The sequence below is a fragment of the Trachinotus anak genome, unplaced genomic scaffold, assembly GCF_046630095.1.
Source record: "Trachinotus anak isolate AG129_WGS33_773 ecotype Australia unplaced genomic scaffold, CSIRO_AGI_Tana_v1 ptg000009l, whole genome shotgun sequence".
NCBI lineage: Eukaryota > Metazoa > Chordata > Actinopteri > Carangiformes > Carangidae > Trachinotus > Trachinotus anak.
Window position 1 is genome coordinate 12,040,696 of NW_027273860.1, and position 23,127 is coordinate 12,063,822.

At 41.8% G+C, this 23,127-nt stretch overlaps 1 protein-coding gene across 5 annotated transcripts in view; it reads left to right on the forward strand.

Moving 5' to 3' along the window:
* The window catches only part of sema5a (sema domain, seven thrombospondin repeats (type 1 and type 1-like), transmembrane domain (TM) and short cytoplasmic domain, (semaphorin) 5A), a 150,039-nt gene that overhangs the window by 120,137 nt on the left and 6,775 nt on the right, over positions 1 to 23,127 (forward strand). For 4 of the 5 annotated variants that reach the window (XR_011691885.1, XM_071485358.1, XM_071485357.1 and 1 more), the window contains 5 exons: positions 6,055 to 6,280; positions 16,757 to 16,966; positions 19,145 to 19,315; positions 19,559 to 19,714; positions 22,466 to 22,510. Coding sequence is in view for 4 of the 5 variants with exons in the window: in XM_071485358.1 (XP_071341459.1) it covers positions 6,055 to 6,280; positions 16,757 to 16,966; positions 19,145 to 19,315; positions 19,559 to 19,714; positions 22,466 to 22,510 (808 nt within the window). In the remaining variant the exon portion in view is untranslated. The remainder of the gene's footprint in view (positions 1 to 6,054; positions 6,281 to 16,756; positions 16,967 to 19,144; positions 19,316 to 19,558; positions 19,715 to 22,465; positions 22,511 to 23,127) is intronic. The other variant, XM_071485360.1, reaches the window with a different exon arrangement.

Consider the following 23,127-nt stretch of genomic DNA (forward strand, 5'->3'; position numbering starts at 1 on the left):
GGTTGTTTTCAACTACTTTAACCAATGAAGGATTTTAGTCCTGGGAAATCTGAATCATAAGTTTTTAGAGAAACAAGCTGAGCAAACATAAGCAGTGTTTCAGTGTTTTTACTGGATTTAATCAGCAGCTCGGTTTGTTTTGGAGAGGAGGAAACCTATGCAGATAATTCAGAGGAACAAGGTGCAGCGAGGCTCACAGCCCCTTCGACTCTTCTTGTGTCCACTGCACAGCATTGGAGAAACACTGATTTTTAACATGAAACTTTTTTAGTTACTGGCTTTAATCACCTGCTCCGTTTGTTTTGGAGAGGAGGAGACCTCTGTGGTAAAAACCTCCTGACTGGAATCCTACAAGTAGGTGACTGCAGTGACTATAAAGGTGGTGAAGACAACAACTCCCATGATCCCATACTACATCACAACATCACCAGACTCCATCTTTTGTTATTGTTTTGATTGAGATTGGCAGAAAATTACATACTGTGCATTTAAAGACGATGCACTTACAATTACAGTATATATTCCAAAAATATGTGAGAGAGAACTTTAAACTAGATCTAACCACAAGCAAAAGAGCAACAAATGTAAATGGGAAGCTAGTGCTCTTTTTTAATTCTTAGCATTAGATAAAAGAAAACTTGCTTTAGAGATGTGCAGTCTTCAAGAAGATATCTTTCACTGCGGTATTTCCTGCTTTGAACATTAAAGTACATCAAATACCTCTCATATCCAGGCATCAAAAGGGACCATTCTTCTCTGCTGAATGGCACATCTTGACTCTCCCTCTCACACTTAAATAAAAGTCAAATATGGGCTACGCAAAAGTGACGATGCACAGAGGTGCTTAATGATACTGAGAGCTGTTCTATTTACCTTCGAGGAGCTCAGTTGTGCAGCCAGGCTGTGAAATGAAAGTTAAGTACCCAGTGTTTGTGTGGGCAGACTGATGTGTGAACATACTTGTGTATTTTTGTACTGTTCAGTGTTAGTTATTGTGTGTGTGCCCGTGCGCGCGCGTGTGTGTTCACTGGTGTGTAGCCAGGAGACCTGCTCCTGGCCAACAGCAGGCTTCATTATGGAGTCAGGCTGGTGGGGAGACAGAGTGAGGGGGGAAATAGTGTTTGACAGAGTGTGTTTTGGTCGGCGCTGCTAATTGAACTGATGTGTCACGGAGACTTGAGGAACATTTGGCCTCCATTTCCACGAACTCGACCACAATAGATCAAGATGGAGGCACTGGAGAGGATTAGTCACTCTAACATCTGGACCATTTTCTTAAACGTCCTGGTACTAGTCTGTATATGTAGGCATCTGTCTTTGTACCAACACATATGCCCTTCCCCTCTCACTTTCTCTCTCTCTCTCTCTTTCACACACACGCAGCTCTCCCAGTTCAATAAGAAGTATAATGGGTGTAATGATGGTAGGAGGCTGGAGAAGCATGTATCCTTATTATTCACCTACCACAGCTGGCCGGATACCACAGAGAGCCTTTTGTACCTACACACACATGCACACACACTCGCTACTCCATATACATACACACTGAAGTAAAGACATAGAGTACAATGTGTTTCACCCTCCACTCCACATCCATACATTCTTCAGTCAAAACAAGGAGAGAAGCTGAGAGTTTATGCTTCCCCAGCACTCAGACACTATGCTGACACACTCTCTCTTTCTCTCTCTCTCTCTTTTTCTCTTTCTTTATTGCTTTTTTTTTGCCCTTCTTCCTTCCCAACTTGTATCCCCCCCCAGCATATAACACTTAAAAAGTAGGCAGAAAGGTCTGTGGATGGAGACTGAATGAGGTAGGAGCTGCCTGAATCCATAACTCAGCCATGCATAAACTTATAAACATGCACACACTTCACACACACACACACACAAATCAGTGCCAAAGTGCCAGACTAAAGTCAAACTTTCCCTCATCGTGAGGTTGACACATGCACACACACTCTCGCACATACACACACAAACAGCCTGACCACTGCGTCTATACTGACCAACCAGGCAGCTTGTTTGTGCGAGGCAGTAAAGATGCTATCAAGCGTCCTCCCACCCACTCTCCTGAGCTCCAGCCAGAAACACATTACAGTGCTGCCGGTCTCAGAGCAGCTGCCTGTTAAAGGTGTTGCACAGCATAAAATCACTGCTCTCCATTTGCCCATAATGCATATCACTACTCTAGCCAGGGGGAGCGTGGATGTGAGTCGAAATCAGCAGACTAATTGAATCCAATTTTGTGTTCCACATGCCACTTGTCACATTCGACTGCTTTCCACCATGTTTTCACTTTTGGTAGATTTCTCTGAAATTGAGCAAAATGTGAGTGGGGCTGAGTGAAGAGTGCAGGAAATGTTTCCTGGGTTTTGTTGTTGTTTTTTGTTTTTTGTTTTTGTCTGTTTGTTTGTTTTTTTTGTAGGTTGGTTGAAAAGAATGATATTAATCATTTAAACAGCTCATTTTGCAATACTCTTTTTAGCCTAAATGTTTCAACAGCCAATCAAACTTTAATTCAAATATGGCTCCTTCTTTTTGTTCAGACATTCGCATTTACATAACCAACATGTATGTCTAAGATGACTTATTCGCTGCTCTGGTTCACTGAATTTCATTTGAATGGAGTTATTTCATGTGCTTGTGGGGGCATGAGTATGTTGGGGTAATGGATTGCTGGACTGGAGCTGGACTGATGTTTATTTCACATCCTTGGGTCAATTTTTAATGTATTATTCAAAACATGTAAAAGAATTCCACTCTTAAAGCAGGAGGGACTGTTATTGTTTTTATTATTATTCCGGATTTTGTATTCACATGTGTAGCCACCATAACAAGTCTCTTTTTATTGCAGTAAAAGACAATAAACTGTCCACCATCCTTCAAAATTGTTATGGATGTAATATAGTCAACAGTAGGGGGTCTCCACCCATTTTTTCCCATCATGGACCCCCAGGTGGTACAGGGCTGTTACAGGGGGCCTCCACCAAATCTTCATGGCACCACATCACCATCCAATTTCATGCAGTCCATTAGCTTAGCAACCAGCATAATCATTATCATGCATCTATTTTTATTTAATTTTCAAATAAAAATCAACCCACCATTCACATAAATAATTTCAGCCAACACACAGTCGCATACCTCTTCCTGTCCACACAAATGAATATTTAAGAGATAACACCCACCAAGTTGTACATTAAATGACTGACATCGGTTTCACTTCAGGTCTGTGTGCGGTTTTGGCCACATTTCCTCTGCGTTTCTTTTCCCCCTGTTAATTGAGTTTGACGTCCAGGTTCCTGCAAATATCAGATACTTTTGGAATTAATTTGGCAAGGTTCTCGCTGGTTTTATTGTACTGATTACACAAATAACTCTAATAAGCTCATTAGCTAAGCTTCAATGTGGATGTCCTTACCTGGAGTTTAATGCTGACACATTAATTTACAATTGCAAACCAAAACCTCCGTCATAGTTATCCACTTATACTGTCCAGTTACTAGAAGTTAATTCACACCTGTCGGGTCAATCAGGACAGAGAATTCTCAGTTGCCCATTTATAAGATAAAATATCTGGGGCGGCCTGGTAGTCAAGTGGTTAGGGCGCGTACCATGTTGAGTGCAAGACGCTCTTAGCAGGGCAGTCACCGGTTCGTATCTCCCGACTGGTCCGACTCTTTCCTGCATGTCATTCCCCTCTCTCTACCCCCTTTCCTGTCAGCCTCCACTTGTCTATAATAAAGGCATAAAAAGCCCAAAAAAATCATTTAAAAAAAAAAAAAAAAAAAAGATAAAATATCTACCAGCATTATTATATCTCTTGGACCCATCAAGTAAACATCCTCCAGTTCACTTTTTCAAAATAAATCTGTTCTCCAGGCTGTCCACAGACATTGATTATTGTAGTTTTTGTCTTTATTGAATGAACTCTGTAATTATAAATTCAAATGATCAAAATATAGGATTAAAAAAATGCTATTAACAATTCCAGTTAAGTGATTTACCACCAAATTTTACTGACACTCTGCAATTCCTCCAGACCCCCCCCACCCAGCACCCCAAATAAGCAACAGAGCTTTTGATGTTACTTCAGTCAGTGGGACATCAGTCAGTGGGACATCTCTATTACACATAAACTGACCACCTTGCTGCATATACATTATCTGTATTTGATGTGAATGCCTCGAAGACCTGGAATGAGGTTTAGCTTTAAACCCAGTAATTATCTCCTTAGCCCTCTGCATCGACACTAATCCTCAGAGAGTACAGGGAGAAACGCTTACCAGACAAGCCTCATTAAATATTTACTGTGTTTGGCCACCATCAACAACTCACACAACAAACACCCACAGATCGTTTGGCTTTCTCCTTCGAGTTCACGTCCTGTGTTGCTTTTCTGTCACTGTAGGCAGCGGCGAGACGCTGAGGTGGACCTTTTTTTTTTTTTTTCGTCTACCGTTTTGTTACTGGCTGATAATCATAGATTGTGGGCTGGTCTGTGATGCGTGATGATGTTAAATATTAATGTCTGGAGATGATTACAGAGCTAGATGGAGAGAGGCAGGAAGTGCGGTGGTGGTGACACCCTCATTCATCACAGGGCCCTAACAGAATCTAAATCCTCCCTGTGTTTTTAACCTTGGTACCCCGGGGAAGAGAGGCAGAGAGAGCGAGGGATTGGAGGTGAGAGGAGGAGATAGAAAGGAAGGCGTATAGGGAGAGACAGAGAGAGATGAAACGGTAATACAGAGGAGAAAAAGAAACAAGGGGAGGGAGAAAGAGAGCTGACACAAAGCAAGTTATGAACAGTGTGTGAAAAAGACGGTGAAAGAAGTATAAAGATAGATAGATGAATGGAAAGTGACTCCAAGAGAGTGCACGAATGACGGAGCAAGATGGTGAAAAATAGACCTGCATACTGTATAATGTATAGTGCTCTTCTCAGCTGACCTGTCAGCCTCTCCCATGTGACAGGCTGACAGATGTGCAGAAAGGAACTCTTATCTTATTTTGTCAAGGTCTGGCAGTCACTCAAGGCCTATTCAGCATAAATAAACAAGTGGTGAGGAAAATGGCAGTCGTCTCACCTTCCCTGCTCTGGTGTCATTTTCTCCAGACGTATCACTACCTCCACCTCCTTATTTATTTAGCTGGGCACAAAGGGGTCCCGAAACGCCTATTACCTACCTATTATCTTCTCAAGTCACACCATCAAATATAGCTCCACAGAAGAAGCATAATATTTCTGACCAGTAGCCCAGATTGGCTGAGGGAAGTGGGGGGAAAATATATACTCATGGCACTTCTGAATGAGACTCGCATATCATATTGTTAGAGCTTCAGTGCTGTGTTTTTCATTTTTACTGCCCAGCTCCCAAAGCCAGATGCATATGAGGGAAAGGGTTGCCATTATTGCCTTCTTTTTTTTCTTCCCTCTCCACTTCTCCGCCTCTCTCTCTATTAACTTCTCTCTGGCATCACCACCCCTCTCTCCCCTCCTCCATCCTTTCCCCTTGGTAATAAATTAAACTTGACCAATGACCTTTTCTGCCTGACTTGTTTGCCTCATGCCATGTTTAGCAAGTGGTCTGATGGGAATGTATCCTTAGTCGGTGCGTGCTGGCAGGATGACAGACTATGTTGGGGACAAGCAAACAGGGCTGGGTTGGTTTGTAAGGATTTTTTTTGGAGAGGGTTGAGTGACACTGGACCCAGCAACATACAGTGAACCAGCCAGAACTGGAATCAAGAGGCTTTCAAGGATGAGCAGCAATGAAAGCTTTGAAAAGGCTTTTTATTTCCTCATAAAATAAGCTGTTTGAATTCATATTAGTCACTGCTGAGAATTTCAAAAGCTATTGTCCCGTCCATTATTATGCTTGGGAAATATACCAGAAATTTTTGTCTGAGCTAGCTTAATTATTGCTTTAATGATTTGTGATTATTTCTACCTACGCAAGACATGGCAGATTCATTTGTCTGCAAACGTACGTGCAGTGAAATAGACCAGAACAACAATGCAGTGAAATATTTCTGTCTCTGTTCCTGCAGGAGTACCAGTCATGCAACACCCTGCCCTGTCCTGACCTGAAGAAGACCACACCCTGGACTCCTTGGACACCCGTCAACATCTCTGACAATGGCGGGCACTATGAGCAGCGCTTCCGCTACACTTGCAAAGCTCGCATCCCAGACCCCAGCCTGCTGGAGGTGGGCAGGCAGAGGATCGAGATGCGCTATTGCTCCAGTGACGGATCAACCGGCTGCTCCACTGACGGTGAGGGCAGAGTGGAAGAGACAGATGGTTTCTCTCCCACTGTCTCAGCCTCTGGATGTTTCTGTTATCTCACTCCAATTGGCTTTCTGCGTCTCTGCAGGCTAGTTACTGGCCTTCTCGCCTCGAGCCATTCCTTCTTTCTGCGTGTCTGTTGTTCATTAGATGATTTTTTCTTGCCTTCTCAAACTTTTCTGCTCTCCACCCTGCACAAGTTAAAGGAGCACTATCTTAATCAGCTCTCATGTTTATGGTCCCATGCTCCTCGACTTTATCAGTGGATCAAAGCATCAGACGTGTTAATGAACTTCCAATCCACAAATCCGATCAGCAGTTTACAACTAATTTTAGCACTTCCATGCTATCTTTCACACACACAGAGACACAAACACACAGATGCATGCACAAAGTTCAATTACAGCTTTACAAAGAATCACAAGCACACATTCTTTATCCATCATCCCAGATATTCCCTTTTGCCTGAGTCGGAGCACCACACAGTCTCAGTCAACCACACCCCTGGTGAATTAAATGCTGTAAACGTCTGTACAAACAGGCTGCTAATTGACAAGTTGTTTATGTTGTCAAGTGGAAGGAAGGGAGACAAGCAGGATGGCACCACAACACAGCAAACAGGCTTCACATACAGATGCATCAGTTAATGTTTGTATATAGTTTGTTGCCTCAGAGGGAAAAGTTGTTTTTTTTTTTTGTAGAGCTTTTGAGTTAAAGCCTTGCTATGCTGAAGCAGCCTCGCATTGCTTACGAGCTCATCTATGTCTCTGGGTGGTCTGTCGCTACACCACTCACATGCCACATGCTGCAGTAATCACCAAGGTTACCCTTAATATACACTATCAGTGGGGTTTTCTCTCTTTTGATCCCTCTCTTCTTCCTCGTTTCTGGTTATAAATCTCTGTCTTTCCTTCAGCGCTGTCGCTGGTACAAGTTGTTCTCCTCATACTTTGAAGCTGACGCTTAAATGTTCCTGGAGGGTTTTAAATGAGCTCTGGCAGGCACAGAGAAAACCTGACTGCAGACTCAAAGCCTGAAGAGAGTGACAGCCACACATCCAAGACATTAGTGAACAAAGACTTCAGCTTTAATAGGTCTGTCTTGTTTCTGATTAGCAGGGGGAAGTAACAGACACAATGTGTTTCATTAGAGGTTGTCACCAGAAGCTTGGCATCAGATTAGCTTCAGTGTTAATTACACCAATTGAAAAGGGAAGGCTGTGGTTTCAGCAGTCACTTTTGGCAACGTGTCAGTCTGTGTTGTAGGATGTAAGCAGCCTATAGGCTACAGTGGGCAGATGGTGATGTATGAGTCGCACTGTACAAGCTTCAGATCCATTCAGTAACTTGAGTGTAAACATGGGTGTTGTTGTTTCGAGTCTGCTATCAGGAAAATTGGGAAATACTGTTAACTAAGCTTATTGATGTGCAAATGATGTACCAGCAGTGCTGCAGGTTACCTTTAGACCCTTTTTTTGGAGGTTATAATTTGCCTATTAATAGAGACAGACTTCATTATACACTCTGTGCCAAAGATTATCAACAGCAGCGATTTGTCATGATGCTATTGCACTTTATATGCCACTTATATTGGCATTTTAACTAGATAAGTAATTCACATCGCTGCAGGCAGTGTTGCTGGTCTACATTCCCTCAAACCATGGCTCTGTGACTAAAACTGAATGATTTTATATGAAATCAAAAATGTATTTCTCCACTCACTTTTCATCAGTGTTCAGTGAAGCTAATTTCTTTTCATGAAAACTGGTTTACACAAAAAGTTGTTCTCTTTACCAAACGTTTGAAGGAAGAAACCTCAATATATAAAATGAGACAATTTCTTCATCCTCAAAAACAAAGACCGTTTTTCAGTCCATTTGATTGAAAAGCAGACCTACGTGTACGTGGCCTCTGCGCTGCTCTCCACTTGTCCCAGGTTGATTGTTCATCTCCAGACTTCAATATGATTCACTTCTCAGAGGAGTTTTAAGTCATAACTGTCAAAAAAGAGGATTGACTCCAGTGATTCACTTCTTCATTTCTGCCATTATCAAACTTGCCATCCATCTGGAGAGGATTGGTGTGTGTATTTGTGGGTGTTGTGTGGGGGCGGGTTGACGTGCATCTTTGCCAGTTTTGTTAGTGGGTGGATATGTGCGTCTGTCCGTGAATGTGTATGCGTGTAGGTGTGTGTGTGTGTGTGTGTGTGTGTGTGTGTGTGTGTGTGTGTGTACATGACATTTTTCCAATATGTCCACCTCCCACTGTCCATCTCTCGTCGATGCATGGGGAGCCTGAGCCCTGGGGGCAGCAGTTAACTTTTCTTAAAGCAAGAGGCCATCACGGGATAATTACCGCCACAATGTTGGTGTGTGTTGATGTCCACAACCTGGGCTCTTCCTGTGAGAGCTGCTATGAAACAGGTTGCCATATGAACAATGTTGGGGAATTGAGTTAAAAAATATAATCAGTTACTCATTCCATATAACAGACTTTGAAAGTAATTTATATTACTTTACTAATTACTCAACCCCAAACATAATTTGTACTTTATTTGTTACTCTACCTACTCAGCCTTGCTCCATCACATGCATCAAAGAAAATGTATTGCATCCAGTGACCACATGACCACTCCAGAGAAATCTCATCCCATCTTCAACTAAAGGCTTATCAGCTGAATGTAAGCAAAGCTAACAGTGGCTAACAGTGAGTGATCCATTTCTCTTATTTTGGTAGAGACTAACCACTTCCTCACACCTCACACATCTGTGCTAAGGTAACGCATCTCACAGCGGTCTGTCCTCTGAATACATGGGAAGGAATTTGATCTCAACCTTCCATTAAACTCCCAGCAAAACAGCAAGCCAGTCGACCCACAAACTGGTAAATGGGCATTACTGGGATTTGTAAACCTAATGTTATTATTTCAAAATTCTTTATTGTAATCCTTTACTAATACTAACACTCAGCAAAGCCATCACGTTATTGGAAAAGGTAATGCATTATTGTATGTGTGAATGCATTCTCATCTCTCAATGAGATATAACAAGTCAATATGGGAAAATATGCATCGAGATTCTGTATGCAAATAAAAACAGATGCTCCTCCAAACATCCTTAGCAATCAGGAAAGAATCTTTTGCTGTCTCTCTGTCCCACTGATGTTGCTTCCCAGATACTCAATAAAAAGGCCATCCTGACGTCTTGTCTGAGATGTTCCTCATCTCTCCCCTGCTCAGGCAGCATGTCACCATGTTTGAAGCTTTGAGCATCAAAGCTATCAGATATGCCTGACATTTGAGGATTTGGATTGTATTCACAGACGCAGCACATGTTATTGACACACACCTGGACCTGCACAGATATGGAGAATTAATCCCCCATCAATAAAGGGAATAAATAGATGTTTTGAGATATACTAGTGACTTTCCCGACCTCTCCCCAGCGTCTCTCCTCCTTTGTTTCAGTGTCTCTCACATTAAGATTTCTATCTGTCTTTATTATGAGAAATAAATGATGAATATATAATTTAACCAAGCATTTACAATGAGCTTTTATATAACATACTGACTTGTTTCGTTTCAGTGATCATGGCTTAATGATAGCGATGAGTTAATTACTTAAGATCTGTAGTGATTTAAAGACCTCTCCCGTCATTCACACCCAGTGATTAGTCTTGTAGCAGTTGTAGTCATTTTTTCTTTTTATCATAATTCACATTCCTGAATGAAAAAACCAACATTTTAACATTTGCATAATTGCCTGTACAGCTATGTATTTTTAAACATCCTTGAAGCAAAAACCTATAGACAATTTATAAAACATGGCCTGTCCTTTTTCCACCCATTACCTGACTTGTCTCTTCTCTCAATAACACAGTATACCTTCATATAATATTTACACAATTAATACCACAAGGGGGTTTAAACAAGGCAATTGGTGTTTGCATATTCTGTACATCATGTACCGTGCCCTGAACCAGAACCAGAGGCTCAGTGTCTTGCTCAAAGAGACCTCATAATCATGTCAATGCAAATGGCCGTGCTAAACCCCATCCCTCCTAGACACAGTTACTATCTCTGTCAAGCATTAAATTCTCACATAGCACATGTAGTTTACAGTGATAACGGTTGCAGATGTCCCATTTGAAATTCTTAGTCATTTTTTTAAACAACTGGTCCTTGATTTCCAACAGTTGTACAGGAAAGCAGTAACAGACAATGTTCTCATCTGAAATGACAACTGTCTCCAGAGGATTTTATCTATCAATCAAGCTAACAAGCAAGTAGATCAGTGTTAGCTATATGAAATGGTATGTTTGAAAGACAAGTCCCCCCCCATTACTATTAGGACTGTAGCTGGAGCTAGTTTAACTATATTATATACAGTAGTGCTGCAGTGCAGTTTATAGCAGTGCATCCAAATTTCTTCTGCATGTAAAATGTTAATCTGTGAAGACAATAGTATCTAAAGCTGCGAGTGGAGTAACAAGTTAAATATTTACATCTTAACTGCAGTGACGCAAAGGTTTGAAGATGCCAAATTTTACCCAACCAAGTATAGTACAAGTACCTTTAATTCATACTTAAGTACATCACTCTGTATATAGTGACATTCCTCAGTATATTACATTACCTTAGTTATTTTTTTAAAGATGGCCAGGGAGGGTACGGTGCCAGGGGGTTAGATCCATTGAATTTACAGTATACCCACCTGCCCAGACATTGCTACATCATTGCTTAGGTATGACTGGAAAATCATTGTTTGTTTTCTTTGTTTAAGAACTGTCAGTTACTAAGTAGTAGTGTAGCTGGAGTTCACCCTCCCACCAGGCCTCAAACCACCACCTGTCTATCATTAGACAACAAAAAAATTCTGCGATTAGTCACTCCTGCTGCTGCCATAGGCTAGCCCACTGCACCAATAGACCATTTCAATGATATTTTCTGCAAAGCCACATGTCAGTGAAACAGATATGCCTGCCTGATTTAATCGATATCTCTACATAATGTGAAGGAAAAGTTCAGCCACGCTAGTTTTATGATGCAGCAGAAGTAATATTGAGTTTCAAAAGTTTTAAATTTAGGCATTTATCCTAGTTTTTTTCCATTTGCATCTCACAAAGGCAGAAGCAGACGCACGAAGAGAAAAGAAAGCGCTGGAAAGATGAAAGACATTTCTGTAGAAGCTTGTGAGTTGGTAATTTTACTGGCTTGTGTCGGTGAGTGATGGCTTCATTTTTTCCCTGGGAGAAACGGTGGTGTGTCAGCAGCCCGATGTGTTTCACTTCAGCTGATCTAGTATCAAGGCCAGGGCCTTCTCATGGGCTACAGATTAGTTTCTCCTGCACGGATGTCATGAGCAGACACTGAGTAGACACAGGACAGTGCTGAGGGATGGCTCTGACGGATGACAGCCATTCCAGTATCCTTATTGTCTTTCTGTTTCTTCTGCCACCCCCCACCCCCCACCCTACAGTCAGCACTCTCTTTTTCTATGGCCACAGTGTTTGTCAAGAAAGAAGCAGAACTAGTTGAACTAACAAATTAACGCACAGTTTATTAAACTGATAAAGCACACGTCTGGTCTCTGTGGTGCCTGTTTCTATAGTAAAAGGTTACAAAATAATAAATGTGCAGTATTTTCAAATGTAGACTTACAGTGATTAAAAAAAAATCCTCCTGGTTAAATTTAGGCCAAATCTTCATTAAACGTGGGCACATGTGAGGGTGTGGTTTTATTTCATAAAATAATTTAAAAAATGAAAATACAAAATATATTGTATATTTCAATAAATCAAATACAGTAGGTGACATTTGTTTAATTCTCTTTTCTCCTTCTGCCTGTCTGTCTCTTTGTCCAATCACTCGTTCCTACCCGATCTACCTTATTATGTTGAAAGGCTAAAATGGTGATAGCTATTACTGGCTCTTTTATAGAATGTAGCTGTTAGCAAGTTCTTGACAAGATCTCTCCCTATGTCTCTCTCTGCCTGTTAATGCTCAGTTAAGTGCATTACCCGTGACCTCTCCCAGATTACTGTCAGACAGACAGAGTTCAAAAACCTTACTGCAATTATCCTTGACACTAAATTTGTAGGGCGCCATTGAACTGTCAATGACACTCTGCCTGTTTCATTTCTGTCCCCACTCATAGGGTGGCACAGACTTTGGTGACATAGTGTCAACAAATTAGCAAGCCAGCGTAGGCGATGAAAAAAAAAAAAAAAAAAAAAAAAAACACTGCCTGTCAGAAAAACCCCCACTTTGTTTCCACAAAGCCACACCTTGCTCAGCATGCCTGCATGAAATCATAGCTCTTAGCTCTTAAAAAACATTATAACAGAAGGGTTTGATGGTGTTTTCTAATTAGGTTTCAACAATAAAGATTAATAACACCCAAGCAAAGTTTCTTGTCTGACATGCTGGGACTTAGAGATGAGCCTGTCTTTGCCTGTCTTCTCTGACATTGGTTCACTTTCCGCTTTGTTGGCTTTTCTTGACCAATCAGACCAGATTGTGCTTCTGAGTAGAGAGCTGTGCTGTGGTACTTCAAATTACCAGGGAAAAGGAAAGGGCTGTTTCTTTGATGGAAGCAGGTTTCCTTAGGTAGAAAAAAAAATCAATCCCATTTGCACTGGTTGTTGGCAATTTCAGGTTGTTGGAGTTGGCTCATTCTTTTGAAAGCACAGGACAAACATGCACTTGAAGCTCACCACTCTAGCCAGCAGTACCAGCTGTTTTTTTGTGTTACCTGTGATTGTATTGGCAAGAGGCATAAATGGAGAGAAATTGTTCTTGAATTCTCCCTCTTGATATTTGCTTTTTCTACTGCGTACATGACAAAATCCAACAAAAAGCTGGTCATGAGAGCTCATATGCAAGTGTACCAAGGTCAAGTTCAACACCAGCCAATTCATACCGAGGAATTTGGCATAGAACAATAAAGGTACCTGAAAACGTTATTTGGCTTAGTGAATTACTTAAAGCCCCAGTGCTTTGCGTATTTAAACACATTAATGTTAAACTTTATGTAATTTATATTGTTCCCAACAATTTTCTAAAGCATACCTTGAAGTTTTAGACTGCTTTTCCACCTTCCAACCAGCCGCTTGCTTCAGTTCATTTTCCCCCCAGTACAAAAATCTACTCTCAGAGCTTGAAACCTGCATGTGGAAGGCAATCCATCACAGTAAACATGCAGTTTCTTTAATTTTCTTGTCAAAACTGTGTTATTGTTGCAGTTTGGAGCAGCAGGGACCATTTTCACACTCTTTCTCTCTCTCACTTGGCCGTGCATTCAAGGGCAAATTGTCAGCCAGAAACTGGAAATCATACCATGCAATGCTAAGTTACATTGTCAAAAAACTCAAACTCAAAGATAAACAAGAAGCAATTGCGGATAATGTGAGAACAGCAACATGAGTTTGGTCAATAGTTACTTTGAAAGGTTGCTGTTTAGCAGCATAGAAATACAACTGTAAAGTGGTGTTTAACCTACTAGAAATATTTTTTTCATTTAACCAATAAACACCAGTAAGTAAACAAACATGGCTTATGCTAGCAGAAGGTCTAGTATCATGCTTTAAGTCCTTATATTATAAGCCCAAATATTACAGACAGACAGTGAGTAAAACACCATCCGTCTAATAAATCTCTTTGTAATCAAATCTGTTAGTTGGGAATGTGTTTCAGGAGAGGACACCACAGTATTTAAGTGTGGGCTGGGTTTCTAATCCTCGTTCAACTCAAGTAATTTTAAGAAAATCCCACATTCAGTAACTCCCAGGATGACTACCAGGTTTGCATATTGGCTGTTTGTGTCTCTGTGTGCATTTACATATACACTGGTCCCTCATTCTGGGATGGGGCTTTAATTGCACCCATACAAACTTTCAGTCGGCTCTTCCACGGATCATCCCTCTGGAGGGTTTCTGGGTCGACCACCACTTGACAGCCTTCAAGACAGCTTAGGGAATACTGTCATATCGTGCTATAGTAAGGGACCAGAGCCGCTTATTTCGTGGTTTTATAAGGCGTGACGTACAGTATGCAAAAACAGCTATACATTTTTTACAAATATGAAGTGTATGTACGAACACATGCACATTAAAAGAAATTGGATCCTCCACAGGGAGGCAAGTAAAAGAGACGGAGGAGGGAGGAAGCAGAAGTAGTAAATGTGCAGTTAAGAATCTAGGACAGGGCGGCAGAACCACTTCTTTCTCTCAGTGTGGTCCAACGTTACTCTTGTGTCGATAAAACTTTGTTCACACATGACAGCGCATCTCTCTTCACTGCTGAAGGTTAGCGATTTTTCCACCTCTCTGTCTCTCACGTCTGTATGACTTAAAGCGGAGTTGTCTCTCCGGTTTGCGGATGTCATCTCATCTCCATCTCTGCCTCTGTCTCTCTCTTTCCTAGTTCCTCTTTTCTCACTTACATACAGTACATTGGATTGCACAGCATTGCGTCTCTGTGTGGCCTCCCAGAGTCCCCATTCCCCTTTTTCCCCACATGCATTTGTCTGTATTGTACACGCACACACAAAAGTTCATAAGTTTGTTTACAGTGTGTTCTGCCTTTGAGCTGGGTGTGAGATTGAGAAAGCGGAGGGAGGAGGGAACTTTTTCCATGTCCTAGTTTCTTTGCAGTGGGGACTATTGGATGTCGCACTGTGTCCTTCTTAGTTTTGGCTCAGCCCAGCTCGTCAGGAGAGCGAGGATTAATTCTCTCCAGCTGTGTGTGGTTCTTGTGCAGATCGATAAATCCAGTTGCTACCTATTTGAGAGGGAGGGCACCGCGCTGTTTGTTTCAGTGACAGGAGGGCAGCCCCTGTGATGTAGCATTAACAATACCCACAGAGTATTGGTGCAGTCTCGGGCCAAAGCTAGCATAATTAAGTGTTTGCATTTGTACATACCTGTATTGAGGTGTGCATGGACGTTTGAGCATATGTGCATGGATAAGGTTCTTGTAATGTGTGTGTTTGCATGTTTGACAAGCATCATTATGAAGTGCTCCATTGCCTTTAGAGCAGCAGTCCAGTCTCTTGTGGCTTACAGAGGGCTTGATAAAGAGTACAGGACACTGTGGCAGGCGGGGCTGTCCGTGCCACTGCCTGCTCAGAATCGATAAAGAGCAGAGGCCTCGACAGGCCTGTCAGAGCTCACGCCAGCTTGATGCCAGGATGAGCCGGCCTGTGCTCTGCCAAGGTCGGCCGTAGTTATGAATAGGTCGAGGATATGCGCTAGGTAAACACACTGTCCTCTCCGTGAGAATACAAAGCAGCGGCGCCACGATAACTGTCAGTGAAAAGAGCGCGCTGACAAAACAACGAGGCCAGGTTGGAGGACAGAGAGGCAGTGAGACAAAAAGCAAGAGAAGGTTAATGTGAAAGAAAGAGAGGGAGGAAGAGAAGGATACAGAGAGGCAGTGAGGAAAATAGATGAGATAGTGATAAAATAACAAAGAGAAAAAGAAAATTCGAGATTAAAAGGAGAATCAGACAAAGGAGGGAACTTACTGTGGCATGGTTGAGTGAGACTCAGGATCCAGATGTGCCTCTGCTGTCAACATGAGGCAGAGAGCAGAATAACGCAAAGCAGAAACAGTACAGATACAAAATGTACAGACTTCTATTGTTCTCTGAAAAAGTAGATAATAACCCAGTTTGTTAAATGAGTGAATCATCAGAGAAGTGCTTGGACAGTGACTGCAATTCCATTGGAGGTGATTATTATTCTCTCAAACAGATGAGTTCACTCTTTTCATTCAGAAAGGCCAGAAGCTCTCTCTCCCTGCTCATTCTGCTTGCTATCTCTCACCACAAGGCACATTTCCACACCGCTGATTAATGCATGCGGTAATTAGAGTTTAATAGAAATTATGGTTTCATATTTCATTAGGAATCCTCTATTCGACTCATTCCAGATGAGAGTACAAAGATTAGTCAGCTGATGTTTGATAAGCGAGCATGTTCACATGTTGACAGGAGACACTCAGCCCTCACTGAATCCATCTTTAGAAAATGACAAGAGGTCTGTGAATAATTAAATGATGAATTACATTTATACAGCTGAATCCATAAATGTGGATCTATCTATCTATCTATAGTGTTCCACCAGTTAGTTTATAATGAAATCTGTCAAATCTTTACAGTATAAATTCATTTCAAAACGACACATAAAAAGAGGTGGTCACGGCTCCTTCAGCACAATTCGAGCTGAAGCTTTCAGAGCTGTAAGAGTAAAGACATTCACAAGCACAAAGAGCTGTTATTGACTCTCTGCCCTCTTCTCTGCAAAACAAAAGCAATGTCACGAAGGGAGGACAAGTACAGCAGGGTTTACAGAAATGCAGTCTTAATGATGATATACCATTGGTGTGAGATACTGTAGAAGTGTCCGGTTGTTTTGACCAGAGATTCACTATTATAGTCTTGTCTGTTCTTTCTGTACCTCACAGGTGAGGTGCTTCGTCTCGGGAGGATCTCAGGCCACACGGTGAATGGTGGCTGGTCATCCTGGAGTTCCTGGTCCCAGTGCAGCCGAGACTGCAGCCGGGGAATCCGCAGCCGGAAGAGGACCTGCAGTAACCCAGAGCCCAGGTACGGAGGTCAGACCTGCCTGGGGCCAGCACAGGAGTACCAGGAGTGTAACATCACCCCTTGTCCAGGTAAGAAATGCACACATTTACACATGCTACAAGCCGTTTTAGCTGGACATTTAGAGGACAGCGCAAGATGAGAACATTTGCGAGGCCAGGAGTCAATTATTCAACCAGCTCTCTTCATTTACACAAATAAATACACGCTACTCCAACCATACTCAAGCTATGTTTTTCCTTGATTAATAGTTAAAGAATAACGGTGACAAAATAACTTACCAAATCATCAGGAAACACAAAAGAAATCAGTTGTGGATAAGAGGTGTGATGAAGACCCCAATTTACACCAGGAATCAAAGAGAAAATCCCTGTGGCGCTTCAGTATGTAATTACATTGCTGGGCAATTATGCTGCCAGCAATGGGAGGCCTTATTCTGTTGTGAAAAGCCCTGAGACAATGCATTTTCAACACTCTTCTAGTAGAAGACGGCAAGAAGAAGCTTTCTAATTAAAAGAATACTCTGTCTGACAAGGGAAGTAAGCTGTCTAAATGGAAATCCAGTGCTTAGTTTGGCATAAAGCACACCTGGTGTCCAGCACATGCGCCAAGCAGACAAGCAGGACGTTGTCTCAGATGATTATTAATCAAGCCCCCAGGGGAAGGGCTGAGGTATCGCTCTTAAAGCCCGGATCTGTGCGCTTTTTTCAGCACCCGCGATCTGTCTTCATAAATGCTGCTGTGCTGCAAGAAAGCGAAAGAGACAAGAGAGTGAACAGCCATCAATACTATTTTTACAGCCTGTTAATTCATTCAGTGAAAGTGCACGCCATTCCGCTCGCCAGCAGCTTGAGCGTGGCTGCTAACGGGGTATGTTGTTAACAGCTGTGAGCTCGGATGAAGACTTTGGATGGATCTAAGAACATTTGCTTTATCCAGGAGGGCTCTGCCTGCATGGTCGCCCCAAGTGTTCCCCTTGAGTGAAATGTGGAGTGAATGCACTTTGATTTTCCTGCGCCACATCACTATGCTAATACATGTAGTACACCCATTCAGCGATGTTGACTGTAATAATACCATAGCTACAGTATGTTGATGAACAACTCTGCACTCCTGTCCCCCAAAGGAACTGACTTAGCCCAACTGGAGTAGCAATGAATACTAATGCATACTCAATTAGCACCCCTCTGAAATTGAGATGTTATTTTGGGGGATGCAGACCGTGCCGGTAGACCAATCGTAATCCTCCCCTGGCTAATCCAGGGCTTTTTTTTAATGTGTTGGTGTACTGTGGAAGAGGAGAAAAAAGGCGTTATGCCTACCATCCATCTGGTTTGGAAACAAATGAATCCGTGTTTTTCTTGTGTCCGTGCCTGAGATGAGACGATCCGTCATTGAGGGCCAGGTATCGACTTACGTGTCACTTTGTGATAGAGAAATTACACTGAGATGACAAAAAGCATCAGCAACTTCAATTACCTGCACACTGCTGCCAGCCATCCTCAGGTCTTTAAAAGCAATTCTCAAGTGATTCCAAAAAGGGAATTTCTCTCTGCCACAATGAAGTGAGGTTTTATCCAGATGATTGGTGAAGGATATTTACCTCTGTTGTAATTCATAGCCAAAGATAGCCCCCATTTTATTGTTCTTTTTCCTCCTCTCTTTTTATTTCTCCCCTGTCACATCCTGTCCCGCTATTCATGTATTTATATGTTTTCTTTGTGTGTTTTGTGTTTTCACATGTATTTAACAGCCAGTTGTTTGCCAGTTGGCACAACATGAAGGGAAGAACAACAACAGCAGATTGCAATGCTTCATTTGTCTTTATTAATCAGAGGAGAGACTATTGAGTTCAGGTGTGCAAGGTGGATGGGGGGGGTTGTCAGGCATTTTCTGTAAAAGCTGGATGAAGCACACTTCCTGTCGCTTCAAAACACACATACACCCATGCACACATATTCAAATTGCCTCATATTTTCACGTCACGCGTCGGTGTCTGAAATGGCTTGGAATGACTGCCAATCACTTGATGTTCAGAAGAAATTGTCTTTTGAAATAACCTGGAAACTATATCCTAGAAAACACACATTTCAGGGAATATTCTCCTAGAAACAAGGAACTATGAAATTTAGAGACTATTTCCTGCTCTCCTGCATCAATTACAGAAGTAGAAAAGTTTATACTAATATAATCATGCAGTTTTTTTTATCATTAACATAAACAATTGAACACTGATATTCTGGGTTTAGTGGACGGCAGCTGGTCGTGCTGGTCTTCATGGTCCAAGTGCTCTGTGACGTGTGGAGGGGGACACTACATGAGGACACGAACCTGCAGCAACCCCCCGCCAGCCTACGGAGGGGACATCTGCCTGGGCCTGCACACTGAGGAGGCACTGTGCAACACACAGGCCTGTCCAGGTACACACAGACAGCCCCACACACACACATACACACACACACACACACCTCAGTGATAAGCAGCTTATGGCCCCAACACGGCCACCAATCCATCACCGGTTCATTGCTTATTTTCTTTAGTCTCTCTCTGCCTCTTCAGAGGACACTCATGCATGACTAATATGCAGCTGAGGACTCACACCTAGTTATACAGTACACACACACTGGACAGGTTGTAAGACATGCTGTCATTGTCGTTTCCAGAGAGCTGGTCCAGCTGGTCGGAGTGGTCCCACTGCGACTCCAACGGAGCCCAGCTGCGTGTGCGTCACTGTGATGTCCTGTTTCCCACTGGAAACCAGTGCTCAGGAAACAACAGCGAAACCAGGCCCTGCTCTCCTGACTCCAATTTTATACCAGGTGATCACACACACACTTATACAGTTGCCCTATGTGAGCACACATACACTTCTTATCTTTAGTAATGTCTTGGGCACTCATGCATGCCTTAACACACAAGTTTGAGTACACACACATTCTGCTTCCCCACCACCATATGCCCACAGTGGTAATTCAATTCATTTCCAAGAATCCTGTGATAATGAAATGCACTATTGATCCCTCGGAGGGACTTGTCTCAGGTCAGAGGTCAGGTTCAGTGACAGGGCAGCACTTTTGGGGATGGTTGGTATTAGTGTCTTGCTCAAGGACTCCCGAGTGCGGCAGGTGATTACACGGGGGCGTGAACCCGGGTGCTACACAGTCTCTCTACTCATTCCAACAATCCTGCCGCTATATTAGTTTCATTATGAGTCACAGAGTCTTGTGAGGCCATGCAAAAAGCACTTACACCAGCAGTTTTACTTTTTTCAAATGTTAAGGGAAGAAATGGCTTTTTTATGCTGTTTTCTGTACCTGGTCATTCAAGCATATTTGTCTTTTCTTTTATTTTTTTATTTTTTTGGCATCTGTGTTTCAATTATGATTTGCCTTTTAATAATGAAACTTTAAATTTTGATTAATTATTAGATTAATCACAGTTAAATAGCCAGTGTATGGGAACTTTTCTGTGAATTGTTAACAGTGCAAATCCAGCAAATTATTAAATGTCAGCAGGCTTCTCTTTTCTAACCAGTAACCTTCGGTTTTGTCAGTTGAAATGACGACTGCTGCTGGCAGAGATGCAGCTATCTAGCTAATTATCTAAAGTTAGCTCCACCTCCAGCCGACTTTGTAATGTTTCAAGCTCACTAAAGTTTAAAACAAGAACCTAAAGGAGTCTTTAGTCTTTAGCATGTGCTTCACCAGTAGCTTTATATAGCTATGTACATGCTAAGAGACTGAGGCTAAAGCTGCATGTCCCACGCAGAAACTTGCCTCAACCAGGTAATGATCCATTTAGTAGACATGTAAAGTTAAATTCATAAAAAACATAGTTCTTGTATTACAGTATAGAGCTCGTTAGTCCTAGTATTATATTATTAGTATGATAAGGAGAAATGAAATCTCAGACTGTTACATGTTTGGTAAAAGTAATGATATCTCTTGTTTCTGGGGTTGCTGGAGTATTAAACTTCCTGAAATACAGTAAACACAGCTGCTAAAATTAATGAAAACCTTAACAGCTTCCAGGATCAGCTTTCACACTGTGGGGAAATACTCAGGGTTTGAACAGTGGGGGGGGCTGGGGGAGGGTCTGACCCCCCTGATGAAGGCTTGAACCCCCGCCCCCCCCCAAAAAAAATAGGTAAAAACAACAGTTCAGGTGGGTGGAAACATGTATATATCCTTACGATTTCCGACACCCCTAAAGTGGACCATACCATTTCTTAACCTTGATGTTAGTTGAACGTCTCGTCTACCTGCCTCACTCCATCAGCGGCTCACGGGGGCCGGAGCCCGTACTAGTTGAGCTCCGTCTCCTTCAATATCATAACATCATATCTGACTTTTTATTTTATCACCCAGAAAACCTACTTGCGTCTTAGTAGCTTATACAGTCTCTAATGGCACGAATAGCACAATTTGAGACTCAGTAAAATCATTTTGCTCCATGGTAAGTTTAAGGTGTAAGACACTGACAGTGCATGGACAGACAGACAGAGCAGCAGCGAGTTCTTCAAACCATCAGAGCAAAGTGATTTATTCCATAATGCTAATGTAGCTAAACTAATGTAGTTAAGTTAGCCAGACATGCTAGCATTTGCATCTTAGCTAAGAACCAATGTAAAAACTTTTTATATGCTTTTTTTTCTTTCTTTTTTTCCCCCAGTTCATTAAACTTGTGCTCATGTATATTTGCATTTGGGAAGGTAAAAAATTAGCACCACCTTCCAAACTCTTTAAATAGCCCATGCAGCGTGTTTAGTATAGTTACGACTGGATTTTTACTCTTCGGCGAGGGGTTGTGCAGTTGTTTAAAATTACTCTTTGAAAGACTGGAAGACAAGAAAGTCTTCTAAAAACTAAATACATACACACACACAAACACATGCACACACATGCACACACACACACACACACACACTAGTAGTATTGATATCTGCTTAGACAGGCATCTCCCTATTGATAGCCAGTAATGCGAGACACTCAAGAGCATTGATCTGTGCTACCCAGAGATCATTAAAACTTTTAACAAAGGATGTTCATGGTATTCACATTGTTCCACTGTGAATACTGCAGCTAAAAAAAAATGTATACTATACTTGGACAAAGTATTTATTCATGGTTAGAGTCTGGGAGTTCTTAAATCAGGAATCATTAATTATGAGATAGAATAAACATTTGATTGAAACATAAATTTGTAACCTTTCTGTCTTAATTAGCTGGGATATAATACTCATGAAAACCCTTCACAGGTCTTTGTAGAAATACCCATTTGCCTTTATACCTTATCATCCATCCCCTTTAATGGGAAAGGTAGTCCATTAAGGTTCATTAGCAATGTCTTGTACTTCATTTCCTATAATGAGAGCTGATACTTTTCATAAACCACTCCAGGTACCACAGCCATGATTAGCTCATGGAGTTTTTACGATAATCTGGTTCGTGTTGAGTACAGCTCTCATCTCCACACTCACCTTCAAGGGTACAATTTGTCACGCTAACAGGAGGGTGTATGATTCTTGGCCCTAATTCTGCTGCCTTTTGCTATTTCTTCTCCTTTGTCAGAAGTCTCGATTGCACGCTCCAGTCAGGAGGAGAGGCGCTGTGGAGGTAATTTATATATATGTGTGTGTGTGAGTGTGTGTGTGTGTGTGTGTGTGTGTGTGTGTAAGAGACAGAGAGAGAGAGAGAGAGAGAGAGAGAGAGAGAGAGAGAGAGAGAGAGACAGGGGAATAGCACCAGGTATTGCACATGTACAGCACCTTGTGCAATAAGACAGCTTTCCAATCCTAAGACACTCTCATTCTCATATCTGGAGGAAGTCTACATGCTCTCTATGAAATGTATTTATTTTCTTCAATGTATCACTCTTCTCAAACCATAAATGTCAGCTTTCATTTCAAAATAATAATATCTGCATCTGAAATGCAGTGTGTCTCTGCTTGTTTTGCCATCTTATAAACTGTAAGTACTGCTTCTGATGATTAAGGTCCAATTAATTCATTTCATCTATACAATAAAATCTAAGTCTTGGAAAACCTGATGCATGACCAACACTGTAATTTCCACAAATGCAGTTTGATTTTGAGTGAATCAGTAAAATCACTTTTAACTGTCTCTTCTTACTGTCCAGCAGCAGCAATCCTAATATCAGGATGTCCCAAGATGATAAAAATGCAGACTAATTTACTGCAAGTTGCTCCGACTGGTACGCCTGCACTCAAAGC